The 16,579-nt window shown below is 36.0% G+C and overlaps 2 protein-coding genes across 3 annotated transcripts; both read left to right on the top strand.

Moving 5' to 3' along the window:
- Window positions 1–6,873: 6,873 nt before the first annotated feature.
- Window positions 6,874–10,513, top strand: LOC137747186 (G-type lectin S-receptor-like serine/threonine-protein kinase SD2-5). Its single transcript, XM_068487238.1, has one exon. It carries the CDS (start codon window positions 7,945–7,947, stop codon window positions 10,381–10,383), a length of 2,439 nt encoding a protein of 812 aa, XP_068343339.1. The 5' UTR covers window positions 6,874–7,944; the 3' UTR covers window positions 10,384–10,513.
- A 293-nt stretch (window positions 10,514–10,806) lies between these two features.
- LOC137749518 (putative L-ascorbate peroxidase 6) lies at window positions 10,807–14,372 on the top strand. Of its 2 annotated transcripts, none has more exons than XM_068489625.1 (10): window positions 10,807–11,153; window positions 11,258–11,354; window positions 11,447–11,574; window positions 11,865–11,935; window positions 12,096–12,138; window positions 12,221–12,317; window positions 12,562–12,645; window positions 12,878–12,993; window positions 13,438–13,495; window positions 14,008–14,372. In XM_068489625.1, the coding sequence occupies exons 1-10, from the start codon at window positions 10,904–10,906 to the stop codon at window positions 14,108–14,110; spliced, it is 1,047 nt and encodes a 348-aa protein (XP_068345726.1). In that variant the 5' UTR covers window positions 10,807–10,903; the 3' UTR covers window positions 14,111–14,372. The 2 variants fall into 2 exon arrangements, with proteins under 2 accessions (XP_068345726.1, XP_068345735.1); XM_068489634.1 differs by having other exon boundaries at window positions 13,957–14,095.
- Window positions 14,373–16,579: the final 2,207 nt, after the last annotated feature.

The raw sequence follows: 16,579 nt of genomic DNA, 5'->3' as shown, positions 1-16,579 counted from the left end.
GCATCATATACAATATCATACCTAAATTTATACATGTGTTGTGTTATAGTCATAATCTATCTGATTTTTATTGTTGTATCACGATTTACATATGCAACTGATTGTATCAATTTTTTGTACTTTTATGTTCAATGTTTCAAGTTCAATTATCCTGTCCTTCGTTTTAAGAAAAACCCAGCAAAATGTTCAATACAAAGAAGATGAAAGAAAAATCCTAAAACTAATGTTGGGCCGTCATAAGGCCTTACCTAAATAGAAGGTAGGCTTAGGATTGGCTTGATGGGAAATATAGCCCTCCCATATCTTTTGTGTTATAGAAATGGAGGGCTTGGATTTAATTGTGACCGGGTCATGCGCACACGATCCGCACAACCCATAGGTGAAGCAGAGAAAATCTACAGTTTCATTTCGGTTGCTTTGCCTTGCTTCCCCAAGCCCATATCTTTTTGAAGGACATTGGTAATCTGCATTTGGAAATAAGAAAGTTCCATTCACACATTTATTTATGTTTACTTTACACATATTTTTGTTAATTTTTTACCATTAGTCTTCTTTAATTCATTCAATCCGACAGTCAGAAAAAGAGGGTTTAAGAAGTAAACATGGGTGTGCAGGACATCACTACCCTTGAAAATATTATAAGATGGATTCAAATTTCACTTGGGGCAATTCTTGAGTCATGTAAAGTCTCACATTATAAACCAGACGAAATTCAGTCCCGCTTATATTTAACAGTTTAACTACTAATTGCAACGATGTCTATTACATAAAATTACATACTTATTGAACTGTACACGTAGTTAAGCATAAGATAATTTTAATGTTGATCAACAAGTGGGTCGATGGACCAACTATGAAACCTTTCTATTAGTTCACCCATATTCTACAAATGAGAAGAGTAGCAAAATATGGCCACTAGAGAGGAGAAAGCTTTAGATGTAACCGCTTAATTGATTGCATATGAGATGAGTGTTGTACACACTAAATTATATATATGCAACTGAGTGTATATAAAATTTATCGACTAAGTGGGTAAACAACATGAACCAAGGCAAGCGAAGGTTCCACTACTTGTTTTTCTGCTTAGTTGAAATTAAAAAGGCTTTCATATTATTAATGGTATCTAATTCATATTTTATTTGCAAAGAATTTGAAAGTAGCCATGCATGTTTTTCATAAACTGCTCACACCCTTAACTTTAAGACAGTGGTTAAATAAGGTACATATTTCTTCGCATCTGGAAGTGAAAACCCCTTTTCGTGCCTAACACCACGACCTAGGTTCATATATTATCAATATCACTTTAAAAAATCATCTGTATTTTCTCCTTAAACTTTTTCTTACCTATAAATTAATAACAGTTTGCTTGACTTTCTTCCCTTAATTATGAGTTTTAAAATTATATTTTTACACGACTAGGACTAATGCGCACTTGGTGTTTAATTAATTAATATGTTACAATATGAATAGACGATAAGTATTTTTTTAAAGAAGATATTAATAATTAAATCATATGTTATAACATAAATAAAATAATGTGTTTCGTTGATATATAATGTTTTTTTCTCCTTTTCATATGACACATGCTTTTTAGAGTTCTTGCACGATGACTGTGTATCCTATTATTAAAAGGCAATGAAGTATAATTCATGACTCATTAAGCTTCTATAAGAATTCGATCACTCCAAAATATACTATTCAGATGTTGAGATCTTCAAGCTCGAGAAAATAAAGATATGCAAAAGCCATAGTTGCTGCACCAAGATTTGTGGTTGGTAGTTGTGTTCAAGTACTATTGGTTGATATCATTTATTGATTAATTCATTATAATATACATGATATATGATTTAGCATGTTTGTAGTCTCTATTAAGATCTGGAAAATGCTGAGACATGAATTTAAATAATTTAAATTTTTGAATGAATCGAGATTATTTTCGTTTCAATGAATGTAACGCGAGGTCATATTTAAATTTAACAATAATAACAATAATAATCAAGCCTTATCTCACTAAATAAAGTCGATTATATAAATCTTAGAACACAACTGTATTTGGTTTTGCGCAAAGTCTTCCGTGAAATCCAAGTAGTACTCTATATATTTTCTTTTAGTCTCTTTCAAAGTCTTCCTAGGCCTTATTCTATCCCTTTTGCCCTAAGCCTCAATTCCATAGTCTCATTTTCTAACCAAAGCACTTGTAGGTTTTCGGTTTACATGTCCAAACCATCTTAATCAATTTTCTACTTTACCTCATATATCATTATTCTTAATCATATCTTTTCTCGTTAGCCCGCACATACCATGAGGCATATTTAGCTCTAAATTGATAAAATTAGTTTCCAACCAAAAGGCTAAAGGAATCGGGCTAAAAAAATAATGCTAAATTTGACCTAAAAGTAATAATGTGAAGGATGATAAAATATAAATCTGCATAATTAGGAAAATTAACCCTAAAATAGTCTTTAAAATAGGCTTATTATATTAACATTCCACAAATTATTGAATAAATCACACATACTTAATACACCTCGCATTTGGCTTTTCAATGAAAAATTATCTTAATACACCTCACATACTTCCCCATAATACCCTCACACTTCACATTCTCAATATACATCTTACATTTTCTATATGCACCCCATATTTTCTATACATCTTACATTTCTCAAACATTATAAAGCTTTTAATTTGGACAAAAAATGCCAACTGGAATTTTGACAAAAGATGCCGTCTGGGATTTAAAGTATATGTGGGTTGTTTTCAGTTCCACCATTAAAACCTATGTCGTCTGTTTTTAATATTTGGTGGTAATTTTAGGTGTTTAATTCTTTATGTAATCCTTGTGATCCCTAAAAATGAATATGAGCATAGAAGCTTGAATAACGCAACAAAAAACAAGATTAAATAATTATCGATGTTGTCAATATCACTAAAACAATAAAAAATATGTAGTCTTACCTCATGTAAAGCTTCCGAACATTGATTTCGTGTTTCATTCATCAAAAATAATTTTTCTCAATCAACACGTTTGTAGTTTCATTGGTTAGAGTTTTGTTCAACAATGGAGGGTCAGAGGATTTTGATAGTTGAAGAAGATAAATAATAGGGGTGTGATATCCACACACCATTTTTTACTTCTCCCACACTTTTTTAGTTTTCAACTGTCAGATCGGATGAATTGAAGAAGATCAACAGATATAAATTAACAAGGGGTGTGTGGATAGCACACCCCTAAATATTATGTTAAAAGTGATTTGTGGTGTATTTAGAATTTTTTTTTTAACCTGATAAGGTCAAAATTACCATTGCATAGTAGGGTAAATAAGTCATTTAATATTAAATTTTAATGTGAAGTGCATTCAATATTTTATGGGATCCTAATATAAAAAACCTTAAAATATTAGTTTAAGAAATCTTAAACATAATCAAGGATTACGTTTCCATGACTGAAGATGGCCTGATATTACCTTAGCAAATGGGAATCGGTGACAACTGACAACTCTGAGTTGTATGTGATACGAGTCCATGTGATAATTCCATCAATTGTCCCTCTCATTAAATGTTGTAAAATCCTATCCAAATATTTGGTCATCAATGTTTAGAAACACAAAAATAAAAAAATAAAAAACTCGTGGGTTAATCTTTAATTATTGTTATTATTATTTTGTGTTCAGTTTGGGAGGAAATAAAATAATTAGGCTATCGATCTATCTCGACGCTCAATTTTTAGCCTTGTATACTCTTTTTGTGTTGAAAGAAGAAAAGATTGTAAAATATTGAGTTGAAAGATTGTAAATTGTTCTCATCGTGATAGTTGTATAATAGTGAGATATCAAAAGAAGGAACATGAAATACCAATGTGAGTGCCTTTTCAAAGGATGCCTCAATGGAATGAATAGTCATGAGTTTTTTCTTCTTAAGGATTTAATTACCAAGAAAGTTCTTGGAATAGGGGTTCGTTCCTTAATATCTGTGGTTTAATTTTTCTTTTCTTAATACCCAACTTTTCTTAATTACCAAGAAAGGTCTTGGAATGGATTTCGTTTCTTAACATCTGTCGTTTAACTTTTCTTAATAACCAACTTTTTGTACGACGAACTTAAGTTTTCTGTGAAATTTGATGAATAATGCCAACCATAAAATAAAATAAAAATCAAGATTTAACCTAAAAAGCTTGAAATATTAACTGACCATCAGATCCAGATATATCCAGAAAACTTAGTAGTATAATGCACAAGCAAATGGGTAGCAGTTTCATGATCATTTAAACAACCTTCACAACTTACAAATAAAACGGTTTCACATTAGTGAAACTATTTATGCACATTCTTTCCTTCTTTTGCACGTTCATGTTTATTTTGACGTTTCCATCGAATAAAGCGAGGAGAACAATCAATCAGGGATAGAATTAATGGATTGGAGGCCTTTTAATTATTTTCTTGATTTCTGTAGAACAAATGACTCTATATATGTGTGTATGCGTGTGCGTGCGTGTGAATCAGAATTTGAGGATCTTGTCATGCTGTCGAACTGCTTAATTCTTATACCTGTTTCCCTATGTCTTATATATGCTTAGCAGTAGTACGGTTCGATATATGAGCTAGCAAGCTGCATCTGCATGGCGGTATTTCTTAGACCAAAAAAAGTTTTAGGGTTTCACAGCACATGGTTTTGCTGTTCCCACCATCACTGCTCCAGCCTGTACAGCTTTGCTGAAATTAAGTTTTCCTGTAACAATATTATAGGCACCATGTCTTTGTCGATTAGTTCTAATTGCATTCCATCCATCCAGTCCAGGTCATTTATCCTTAATCATATTAGGGTTTTGGCTATTTTTCCAATTTTACCCCTATGAGTGAAAGAAACTGATCAATAATTTCTTTTAATAAAGAAAACTTCTAACTTCTTATTAACTCTCTGAATTCTCATATCCAAGTAACGATCAATTCAAATTTATTAATTTCGTGTTAAATTTTAATCATATTGTCATATCGTGTAAAAAATATACATAAACTATGCACCATGTATTATAAAATTGGGTAAAGATAAGATCACGATTCAAGTTGAGGAAAAATTAGAAAGGAAATTATACATTTTCCATTGGTTACTAGTTACTACTAGGTACCTAATAATAGCACGTTGGTCATTTGAGAGTTTAGTTTATGATCAAAACTTTGAAAATAAAACTGGAACCTTGCGTCGTGACGTTCCACTTGTAGTAAACTAATGCTGCCACTTGCATTATTAAAAGAGCTTGGTTGGGACCCATCATGAAATTGCAAGAACATCCTGCCTGCCCCCGCTATCTCCTCTCAGTCAACCAAACCAATGAGCTGTCCCATTTTTTGCATTCAAGTTGAAATGTTGGGGATTAGATCCGGACCTTATTATCTGGAATTTAAGGATCAATTCATCTAGATCGCATAAATTAAATCTAATGATTTTTATTAACTTATTTTTTTAGCTCATCACATAAAATCAATGGTACTGATTTTTTTTATACATTAATCAGCGATCCAGATGAATTGATCTTTTGGCTTCAAACATTAAGGTCCGAAACGGATCCAATTTCGAAATGTTGAACCATTGGGGACCCATCTACCATCCTCCACGTCACATATGCAAAACCAAAAAGATCCCAACCCTCCGATTCAACCACCATTGTTTTCATAATTTCATGCCAATCTAGGAAAAACAAATTCAAATTAAATCAAATAAAGGTTAGTAGAGAAAGAATTGGACATGCTTGAAGGTTGAACCACAAAACCTCCCATTTTGATTATGTCGTTTTCTTGCCACTAATGACTAAGCAAAATATAATTTGCTTAGAAGTTGAACAACACTCAACCAAAAATAAATAAATCCAACTCTATCTCTTTGTAATTTAAAACCACTTTTTGTACCGTCTATTTATACTCTTAATTAACTCTCTGTTTAACTCACTTGTGAGATTTGAACACAGTATCCTATCTAGAAGAGTGATAGACTAATTTCATTAAGTTAGTAACGATACATTGTGACATCATTATATAACTCATTGTGTCTACAACACTCATCCAATATCTTATGATGAGTGTTGTAAACAATGTTTTAGAGGCGTGACAATTGCACACCTTGAGGCAAGGCTCGAAAGGCTTATGCTTTGCCTCGTGAGACTTTGACGGCTCTAATTTTACGCTTTCAACCTTGAAAACATTGATTGTAAACATAATATATATGTGGAGATTCAATGCATAATAGTAATTTGTCTTCTTTATTTTCCCATTTTTAAAAAGAGAAGCAGAAATTCGTCCCTACCACTGAACCACTCCATGATGATTAGTAGTCTTTCTTTGATTTTAAGTTTTTTAAACACATTGAAAAAATCTCACAGTACTCAATTTTCTTTAACATAGATTAAATTTAGTACTTAATCAAACATCTTAATGAATATATCGAAGTTAAATAAATTGATAGAAATGAAATTTTCTCGAGATATAATGCTTGTTTTTGATGCCGCCGATATTAGAAGGGAATCGAACTTAACGAATTCGAAACTCTTACAAAAGGTGAGGTTTTGAGAAAAAAAGAACAGCATGGGGAGATATTTATGTCCATGTTAGCAGGCAACTATTTACAAATCAAATCCTTTATTTCATTTGCTTACCTTTTGCGAGCCAAATGTTTTGCCCTGCAGTATAACAGCGGAAAATAGCAGAGCTCTGTAGTTGTAGTTGTAGTTGTCAAATGAACAAAAGTAGTCGGCGTCGGCGGTTGAAAATTTGAAATGAAAAATGAATAAAATAGTCATCTCCTCAATAAATTATCGGGATCTGTCATCTGTTTCAATACAAAAGACCTTCTCTTTTGACAGTTTCTCAACCACATTTTAAAAAAAGAAACGAAAAGCCTTTGCCTCAGATCTCTCAAACTTGTGACAGAAGCACCCAAAGTTCCGAACGGATTTAGGAAAATGCCAGACACCCATCCCATGCCGCAATTTCACTTCTCGTTTCTGACTGCTCCCTATGCTTCTCTCCAACTAAGTGAGAGGTGAGAGCTCCCTCTCTCTCTCTCTCTCTCTCTCTCTCTCTCCCTCCTGGATTTATCCTTTTCCGTTCCATAGTTTTTTAATTGATGCTCTGTATCTGATTCCCTTCACATAAATCTTAGTTTCTCTGCAACCTGCTGGCCAATTGAGAACTACCCTTTGGTTATTAAGCATGATTTTCTTCTTCTCTCGCATAAAGTTTGTCTTTTTTATTTTTTTGGTGATTGGAGAAGTACCCATCATTTGACATTGGCAAAGTCTCTTGATTTCACATCTTTAAGTTCACACGTGAACTGGGTTTTTGTCAAATTTGGTGCTTTTGAACTCTGAAAGTTAGAATTGTATGAGATTACTGCCACCCAGCTTACCATGTTACTCTATTTGGGTTTTTTTAGCTGTATTCAATGCATTAAATTAAGGATTTAGGGGTAGTTGGTGGGTAAGAAAAAGTTAAGCCGTTGAATGCTTTTCGCCAATTCACATAAGTGCCTTCATCTTGATCCTTTTCTGGGTCAAAGTTGTCTGCGTTTCTCCTGCTGGCCAGCTCTCTTCAACTTCCCTGGTACTTCTCACCTCTCTCTCTCTCTCTCTCTCTCTCTCTCTCTCTCTCTCTCTCTCTCAATTCAGCTTGACATGTGAAGTTCTATGCCTCCTTTGGTGTTGTAAATCAGTTTTTGTTCTGCCTTGACTTTTGATCATATTTTGGGATTATGCTTACAAGGCTAATTTGGTAGATTCTGTGATTGGTTACCTCATAGTTGAAAGTGTTTTTTTTTTCTTTTCTAGGCATCCTCCTTTCCTTTAGGGTCCTTTGTATTGTAAAGATGTTTTGCGTCTTCTCTGGTTAGTTCTATTGTTCTTCTTCAATCTTCCATTTTTTGAAATCTTAGTGAAGTACCGGTTTTCATTTGGCCATGGGGGATATGAATTTCATTCATTTCATGGGGTTCATATTTCTGTCTGTTCTTCTCTCTTCTGAAACCTGCCTGGCCAGTGTTCGAAAATTTGGTACGATTAATTCGTCGTTTCAATGGGCTCAAATGGACTGGATTGACAATGATGGGTTGTTTCTGTTATCTAACAAGTCCGAGTTTGGTTTTGGCTTCCAGAATACTCCCAATGACGTCACATTGTTTCTGCTGGTTGTTTTCCACATGGACAGTTCTACGGTAGTCTGGACTGCGAATAGGGGTTCCCCGGTTTCAAATTCTGATAAAATTGTGTTTGATGCTAAGAGTGGTGCGTCTTTGCAAAAAGGTGGAAGTGTGGTTTGGTCTGCGGATACTGGTGGTAAAAGCGTATCTGCAATGGAATTGCTGGACTCGGGAAATTTGGTTTTGCGTGGAGATGACAATGGAGTAGTTTGGCAGACTTTTAGCCATCCAACTGATACCCTATTATGGAATCAGGAATTTTCAGAAGGAATGAAGCTTGTAAGCAATCCTAGCTCTAACAACTTGACTTATATTCTTCAAATCAAGTCCGGGGACTTGGTTCTTTCTGCAGGTTTCAAAACACCACAGCCGTATTGGTCTATGGCGAAAGAAAGCCGTAAAACAATCAACAGAGATGGTGGTGTAGTCACTTCAGCAACTATCAGTGAAAATTCATGGAAGTTCTTTGATCGATCCAAAGCGTTGCTATGGCAATTTATTTTCTCGAGCAATATTGATGCAAATGCCACATGGATTGCAGTTTTAGGAAGTGATGGATTTATCTCTTTCCACAATCTTCAGAATGGAGGGTCAAGTGGTTCTTCAGAAACAAAAATACCAAGCGATTCGTGCAGCACACCAGAGCCTTGTGATTCATACTTCGAATGTTATAGTAACAACAAGTGCCAGTGCCCTTCAGGTCTCAGCTCGCGTACTAATTGCAAGGCGGGGGTTGTCTCCTCTTGTGATCCTTCGGAGGGTTCTACAGAGCTTGTAAATGCTGGGGATGGGCTCTATTATTTTGCGTTGGGATATATTCCACCTTCTTTGAAAACTGATTTGAATGGTTGCCAAACGTCTTGCCTTCTCAACTGTTCGTGTGTTGCTATGTTCTTCCAAAACAGTACAAGAAATTGTTTTCTGTTTGACAGATTAGGTAGCTTCCAAAATTCTGACAAGGGCTCTGGCTTTGTTTCTTACATTAAGGTCTTGAGGGATGGAAGCAGTGGGAGGAGCGGAAACAACAAGAAACACTTCCCTTATGTTGTGATCATAGCCATCTCGACAGTACTTGTTATTTGTGGCCTACTTTTTATGGGATACCGATACTACAGGAGGAAGGGAAGATCACCAGAATCTCCTACAGGGACCTCAGACGAGGAAAATTTCTTTGAAAATATGACTGGGATGCCCATTCGTTTCAGTTACAGAGATCTCCAAACTGCAACAAATAACTACTCGGTGAAGCTAGGGCAAGGAGGTTTTGGCTCGGTTTACCAAGGGAGTCTCCCAGATGGGACTCAACTGGCTGTGAAGAAGTTGGAAGGCATTGGTCAGGGAAAGAAAGAGTTTCGAGCTGAAGTTAGCATCATTGGCAGCATCCATCATCTGCACTTGGTCCGGCTCAGGGGCTTCTGTGCAGAAGGAAGTCATCGACTTCTGGTTTACGATTACATGGCAAATGGGTCTCTTGATAAATGGATTTTCAAGAAAAACAACGGAGAATTCCTATTGGATTGGGAGACAAGATTCAATATAGCATTGGGCACGGCTAAGGGGCTAGCATATCTCCACGAAGATTGTGATGTGAAGATTGTTCACTGTGACATAAAGCCTGAAAATGTTCTCCTCGACACTAATTACCTTGCCAAAGTCTCAGATTTTGGTTTGGCAAAGCTAATGACCAGGGAACAGAGCCATGTTTTCACAACGCTAAGAGGAACCCGAGGGTACCTTGCACCGGAGTGGATAACCAACTACGCAATATCAGAGAAGAGTGATGTGTACAGCTATGGAATGCTCTTGCTAGAGATCATTGGTGGGAGAAAGAATTACGACCCGACAGAAACTTCAGAAAAATCCCATCTTCCATCTTATGCCTTCAAGATGTTGGAAGAAGGCAAAATGAGGGACATCCTGGACACAATGCTAGGGAAAGAAGAAGCCGACGAGAGGGTACACACAGCCATTATGGTTGCACTGTGGTGCATACAGGAGGATATGTCTGTGAGACCATCAATGACGAAGGTTGTCCAAATGCTTGAAGGCCTGTATCCCGTTCCCCAGCCTCCAACCTCCAACTCAATGGGGTCTCGCCTTTATCCGAATTTCTTCAGATCAGTCAGCGGGGAGGGGACTTCCTCAGGACCATCAGACTGCAACAGCGTTTCTGCAGTGCGCCTCTCCGGCCCAAGATAACATTTGCTGAAGATGAGAGAGATGTACACATTGTTTACTACCATATTTCTGTATATTTTTCTCCGTTTACGCAAAATTTGTAACCCTAGCCGTTACTTTTCTTTTAGCTCAAGTTAATTATATTTTTCTATTTTTCTATTTTTCTTGGCATTGCTTGTTCAGTAAATAATGAGTGTTCAATAGTTGAATATGTCCCCAAAATAAAATACTCCGAGAGACAAAAGGTGCAACTTTCTTGATCTCCCGCTTTGATTCCCGCCCCGTTGCCATCTCCGATGCGACATAAGGATTCTCCATTACGTTTTGTCGGTCCAGCACGGGCCAGTAATGGACCTACTAACTCTTCGTCTAACGATACTTTTCTTGTTAATGTTAAAAGGAGAGACCGGCGTTGAATTTCCTTACTCCTTGTTGGATGATACATCCCTCGTTAATGTTAGAAGACATCTTAAGTTTGCGTTGACCGCTACTCGTTAATTAAATTGCGTGTAGGATTTCCTCTGGACTTGGACCCCATCGGATGCGGTCCTTTTCCTGCATAGACATCTCATCTTCAAATGCCCACAAACCCATTTCTCTTTATCTCATCCGTCCGTTAGAAATGGCGCCAATTACCTCCACCGCCGCCCTCCTCTGCTCCTCAACCCCGTCCATCTCTACCCCCTCTTACTCCACCACATTCCCGTTCAACTTCAGCTTTCCCTCCAAATCTCCCTCAACGGTCAATTTTCGCGCCAATCCTCTTCCCGCCGTCAATGCCGCCACTTCAGGTAAAAGCTAACAAAACCCTAAATTCTCTGTTTGGTTGCTTGGAGGTAAAAGGAAACGCAATTCTATAAATTGATGCACCAAATGTTGAAAATCGCACGTAAAGATCACGTCTTGGGCAGAAGAGGACTGGTGCTTGCACTTACTGCCACACTGCCATGGATGCGTCCGTTCTCTGAATGCACTGCGGCGAAGGCGGCTGAGTGAGTTGAACAAAATCTCCGATCTTTTCGTTTATTAAGGTATTTCAATATGTGCATAGTAATTACCGGGTTTTGTATTTGACATTTGGAAGGTCGGATGGAAGTGAATACGAGCTTATGAAGGAGGAGATCAGGAAGGTGGTGACGAAGGGAAAGGCGGCCGGCGTGCTTCGTTTGGTGTTTCATGATGCCGGGACCTATCAAATTGATGACAATTCAGGTACCGATATCTATATGCATTGACCATGCTCCTTACTCATTTCCACTACTCCATTGAATTTTTGAAGTTGGAGTAATTTCAATTGGAGTTAATATTCCTACACTTCCTGTAATACCTGGTCTTGTGGGTCGAGGATGTGCGAGTGGTTGACGTATGTTGCATTGTACAGTCAATTTTCTACGGATATGTTTCGGGTTGAATTGGATCTATTGTCTGTATTTCTTTCAAATTGGGACAAGTGCTCTACTATTACTACAATGCATCTTCATTGCTGTTGTTAACTATTGCAGGTGGTATGGATGGTTCTATCGTTTATGAACTTGATAGACCGGAAAACAAAGGTCTTAAAACTCCTTTCAAGGCATGCCCCTTCTAAACTCTATATATAGATGTGTGTCGATTCAATCTTTTGGTTTCCATCGGGTTCCCAATTCTTAATCTTTTGCATAATGATTGAGTAAACAAATTATTCATACGATCTTTTATCAGCTAACTCTTCAGTGGATCGAATTGTTGGTTAGATTCTAGAGAAAGCAAAGAGTGAGGTGGAAGCAGTACACCCAGGTTTTCTATCTAGTGAGATACAGTTGACTAGGTTTTAGTAGTGCCAAGTGCTGTGCTAACATGTGGGTGTTTCCAAAACTAGTGTCCTGGGCAGACATGATTGCTGTGGCTGGAGCAGAAGCAGTTTCAATATGTGGAGGTCCAACAATCCAAGTTCCGTTAGGCAGACTAGATTCAAAGTAAGATGCATCAAGGTGGAAAAAACCAACATGATGCTTGAACCTTTCAATAATTCAGTTGCCAAGTATTGCTAGTGTTAACGCAAACCCTTAAAAGAGAAAAAATAGTTTCTAATTCTTGTAGGAGCATCTATCTAGTGCTACCAAAAGCTGATAATTCCTATTTTTAGAAATGATGCTGCGAATAGCTATATCTCTCTCTACCTCTCATCTTTTCTTCTTTTTTCATTTATTTATTTATTAGGGAGCCTGATCCCGAAGGAAAACTTCCTGAAGAAACTCTGGATGCTTCTGGTCTGAAGCAAAGCTTTCAAACAAAAGGCTTCTCGTAAGTTCATATATGCTAAACGTTTGCAATATTTGGTGGCCGAGGGTGTGGTTGTTGTTTATATCTAAAATAAACTGGATATGCATGAAGATTAAAGTCCTCGAGATATCAATGGACATTTTATTGATAGATTTGCTTAGTTTCTGCATTTAATTGATTTCTGTTCTAGTTATATGTTTATAGTGACTTGACTTGCAATGGGTTTGAACCATGTATTTTTTTTTTTTTTCAGAACTCAGGAACTTGTTGCTCTGTCAGGAGCCCATACTATTGGAAATAAAGGTTTCGGGAACCCAACGGTTTTTGACAATACATACTTCAAAATTCTTCTTGAGAAACCATCTTCAGGTAAATAACAGTAACATGGATATAAGGTGCATAATAAAATAGGCTCAAGAAAAACTCGGGATCTCCCTCAAACTCCCGCTAGTGGGGAATTTGTGTTACAGCTTGATAACTGAGCAACAATAGAAAAATAGGAATGCAATGGAGTAATGATGCTCTATTTTTAGAGTGAGTCAACTTTCACATTTCTGTTTGATCTTCAATGAATGTGTGTGTGTGTATATATATATATATATATTTATTTTGATGCACACGTATGCTTTGATCAATTTGCTTGGGCAACATAGACATTTGTTTTGTTCAATGAATGCATCTATCATGATATTCACGATATAGCGGAAACAAAGTATTGTGACTTATCTATGTAGCATCTAAAATCAATGACTTGATAGAAAATTATTTTCTCGTTTTTGTTGTGCGATTTCTGATTCTATTCTTTGCATTCAGGTAGCATGATTGGCCTTCCCTCAGACCGTGCACTTGCCAAGGATGATGAATGCTTAAGGTCCATTTCCTTGTAGAAACTTTAATCTGTGTACTTTTCTCTGTTCTGTCATGTGTTGCTGGCCATTTAAGCCAGTCGACTACTCTACTCAGTTATTCATAGAATATTAAAATGAATATTATCTGGTCAGAAGACTTGAAAAAAAAGAGCCAACGATTTAAACAGGAGTTATGCTACAAAAATCTAAATTTGATGAAAATCAATCCACAAGTTCCTCAAAGTGGTTGAGATAATTGTGATCGTTCACAATTTCTTTTATGCAAGGGTTCTTGTTAGGAAATGAATTAAAGATTTTGTCACGGTGAGTTGACGCTGCAGTTGTGAACATTTTAGAACGATGGCCTCCTTCTTTAATTACTTTGATCTTACACATTTCTCATAAATGCCTGATATGTCATGCTCTAGTGGTCAGAAATTAGAAAAATGACAGTATCTAATGTTCCATTTTTATGTACATGTAGTATTTGTTCCTTATTCATATCCAACTGAAGAGAAGCTTGTTTCCTGCACAGCTGGATCACAAAGTATGCCGAGGACCAGAATCTGTTCTTCGAAGATTTCAAGACGGCTTATCTCAAACTAGTGAATTCGGGAGCCAGGTGGAAGAGCTTGTGAAGTAATTGCAGAAGCGAGCAAACCTGACGTTTATCACGCAAAGAGATCAAGAAGTGAAGCGTTGGCAATAACAGCCGAGTCTTGCTAGAATGAAGAATTAATTAGGTATATGTCATGAATTCATGGATTAGCTGAAAGCTTTAATTGAATGATTAGCTGACAGATAAGGTGAGACTCCAAGCAAGACTTATCTTGTACAATTTACATTATATCAAATAATTCAGCCTATTCGGATATGAAATAATGAAGTTTTGGACTACAAGTATATAGCTATAGCCCATATGATGTGAGAAAGTCTAGGTTATTAGAGCAATCATAATTTTTCTGGTACTAATTCAACCCATCGAGGGCTTCTAACTTTACAATGTCTCTAATGGTGGGGTGGGGGATTTCCCATCCTCAGCTGTCACTGAGTTAGAACTTTCCAAATTCCAATTAATAGTATGGATGTGGATTGAAAGTTGAAACTATGGACCTAAGCAACTGCAGATATTTGTTTTGGGTACAAAGAAAACATGGCCCACTTCCATACTTCCACGTGGAGGCTGCGACGTATTTCATCATCGAATACATGACTCATTTCCTTTTGAATGAGTGTTGTTATTTGTACTGCATTTACTTACCGGTTTTTTATCTTAACAAAACCTTGAGTGTAACTGAAGATATATCGCCTTATCTCTTTCTCAACATGTGACTTAGAAGGATAAATATTGGGTGGTGTTATCCACACACTTTTTTTCACCTCTCACACATCCCTTATTAATTTTTTCCTTTGATCTTTTTTAATTCATTTCATCCAATAGCAAAAAATTGAGAGGAGTGTATGGAAGGTAAAAGAGGTGTGTTAGTAGCATCATCCTAAATATTTTGATTATAAGATAGAATCGCTCTTCTCTATTCTATCGGAGATGGAACCAACACATGTGAGACTCATCCGTGGCATTCAAATCTAGTTGAATGTCGTACACGAGGTTGCTCTATTCAGTTCATGCACACTGAGCTGGGGCCTACATGTGTGACCCACATTTAGGTTCCATCTAATGTGAGATAGCTACCATATACAATAGTCAATGCATTTCAACTTTTCTACATGACAACACGTGATTGAATTAAAAAGTCAGAAATATCCATGGTGTACATAAATCCTCCTACACGGCTACACAAGACTCTGCAACATTACTATAGTTGATTTCTCAACGAACACGAAAACAAAGAAACCAAAGAGTGATTATATTAAGCGGAGTTCTTATCCAATAACATATGTCCAAAAGTATGCTTGTCTACTTGTGGGTCAAGCAACTCTTAAGGGTCATAATACAAGAATTCATGGATAATAAAAGGACATCTCAACTCCACCTTCTTCTTTTATTTGATTTTGTTAATTTGGCTATCTCTTATCTTTGTGGTCGCCAGTGGTTCTTGTTGGTGGGAACCAATGGAAGCATCTGCCAAGAAAAATATTATTGAAAATAATAAAATATTTATTGAATTGTGTATCTGAAAAAATGCCATTATGCATTTTTTATTTATAAAAATATGTATAAAAGAGTGCAATATAATATTTTTAGAGTGCTAATAACAATTTCAATAAAAAACATGCTAAGCATAATGATCAATGTTTAGACCATTAATGTGAAATTTTAAGCATCAATCCATTTTTGAACTTAGAAGATAAACATATAAAGAAATAACTTATTAATAACACACATAAAAAAAAATTTACGTCTCAAACTGTAATTTACATATAAGAAAAAATGACTCGTTCTAAAAAAAAGCACATATTTTGACATTTTTTTTTCTTCTTTCCTGTCCAAGACTACACAAGAACAGTGCAGAGGAACAGAGGGTCCCCCTGCTGCCCGACTGGACTGTATGTAGTGTATTATTCAGTGTATGCATGTATGTATCCTTCTGTAATTAAAATAATCAAACCCTAATCCGTTAATTTAATCAATTACTTAAAAAATACTAGGTATGTTATAAATGGGTTCTCTAATTTGAATCTTCATCACATGTCTCTGCAAGTGCAACCAGCTTATCTTAAGTAATACAAATATACGTACTTAAGAATCTATATTATTTTATCTGATTAAACCAAATATATCACAGTAAACAGGCTTTCACAATATTAATGTATGTATTTATCCAAAAAAGAAATGTGAGTATAAAGATCTATACATGTACATGCCAGATTAGTATATTTCACCCATTTGTGGTCACAAAGGATTACATATTAAACTGTGTTTCATTTTCTTAAATTAATCGACTTGTATGTTACTGTTAGTTATTTATTCAACGCATGTTATGCATGCATCAAATTTGAACTCATAAGATTGACTTCAACCTAGTTTGTTATAAGTTGTAACAAGAATTTTTATAGGTAGTTAAAACACAAGTTACGTCGTTTTTCATTCTATGTAGTACATATTACAATAAGAGTCGATAACATAGTTGATTCCACTTCTAAGG

The sequence above is a fragment of the Pyrus communis genome, chromosome 1 (assembly GCF_963583255.1).
Source record: "Pyrus communis chromosome 1, drPyrComm1.1, whole genome shotgun sequence".
Taxonomy (NCBI): domain Eukaryota; kingdom Viridiplantae; phylum Streptophyta; class Magnoliopsida; order Rosales; family Rosaceae; genus Pyrus; species Pyrus communis.
Note: the sequence above shows the minus strand (reverse complement) of the source record. Positions and strands in the feature narration are given on the sequence as shown.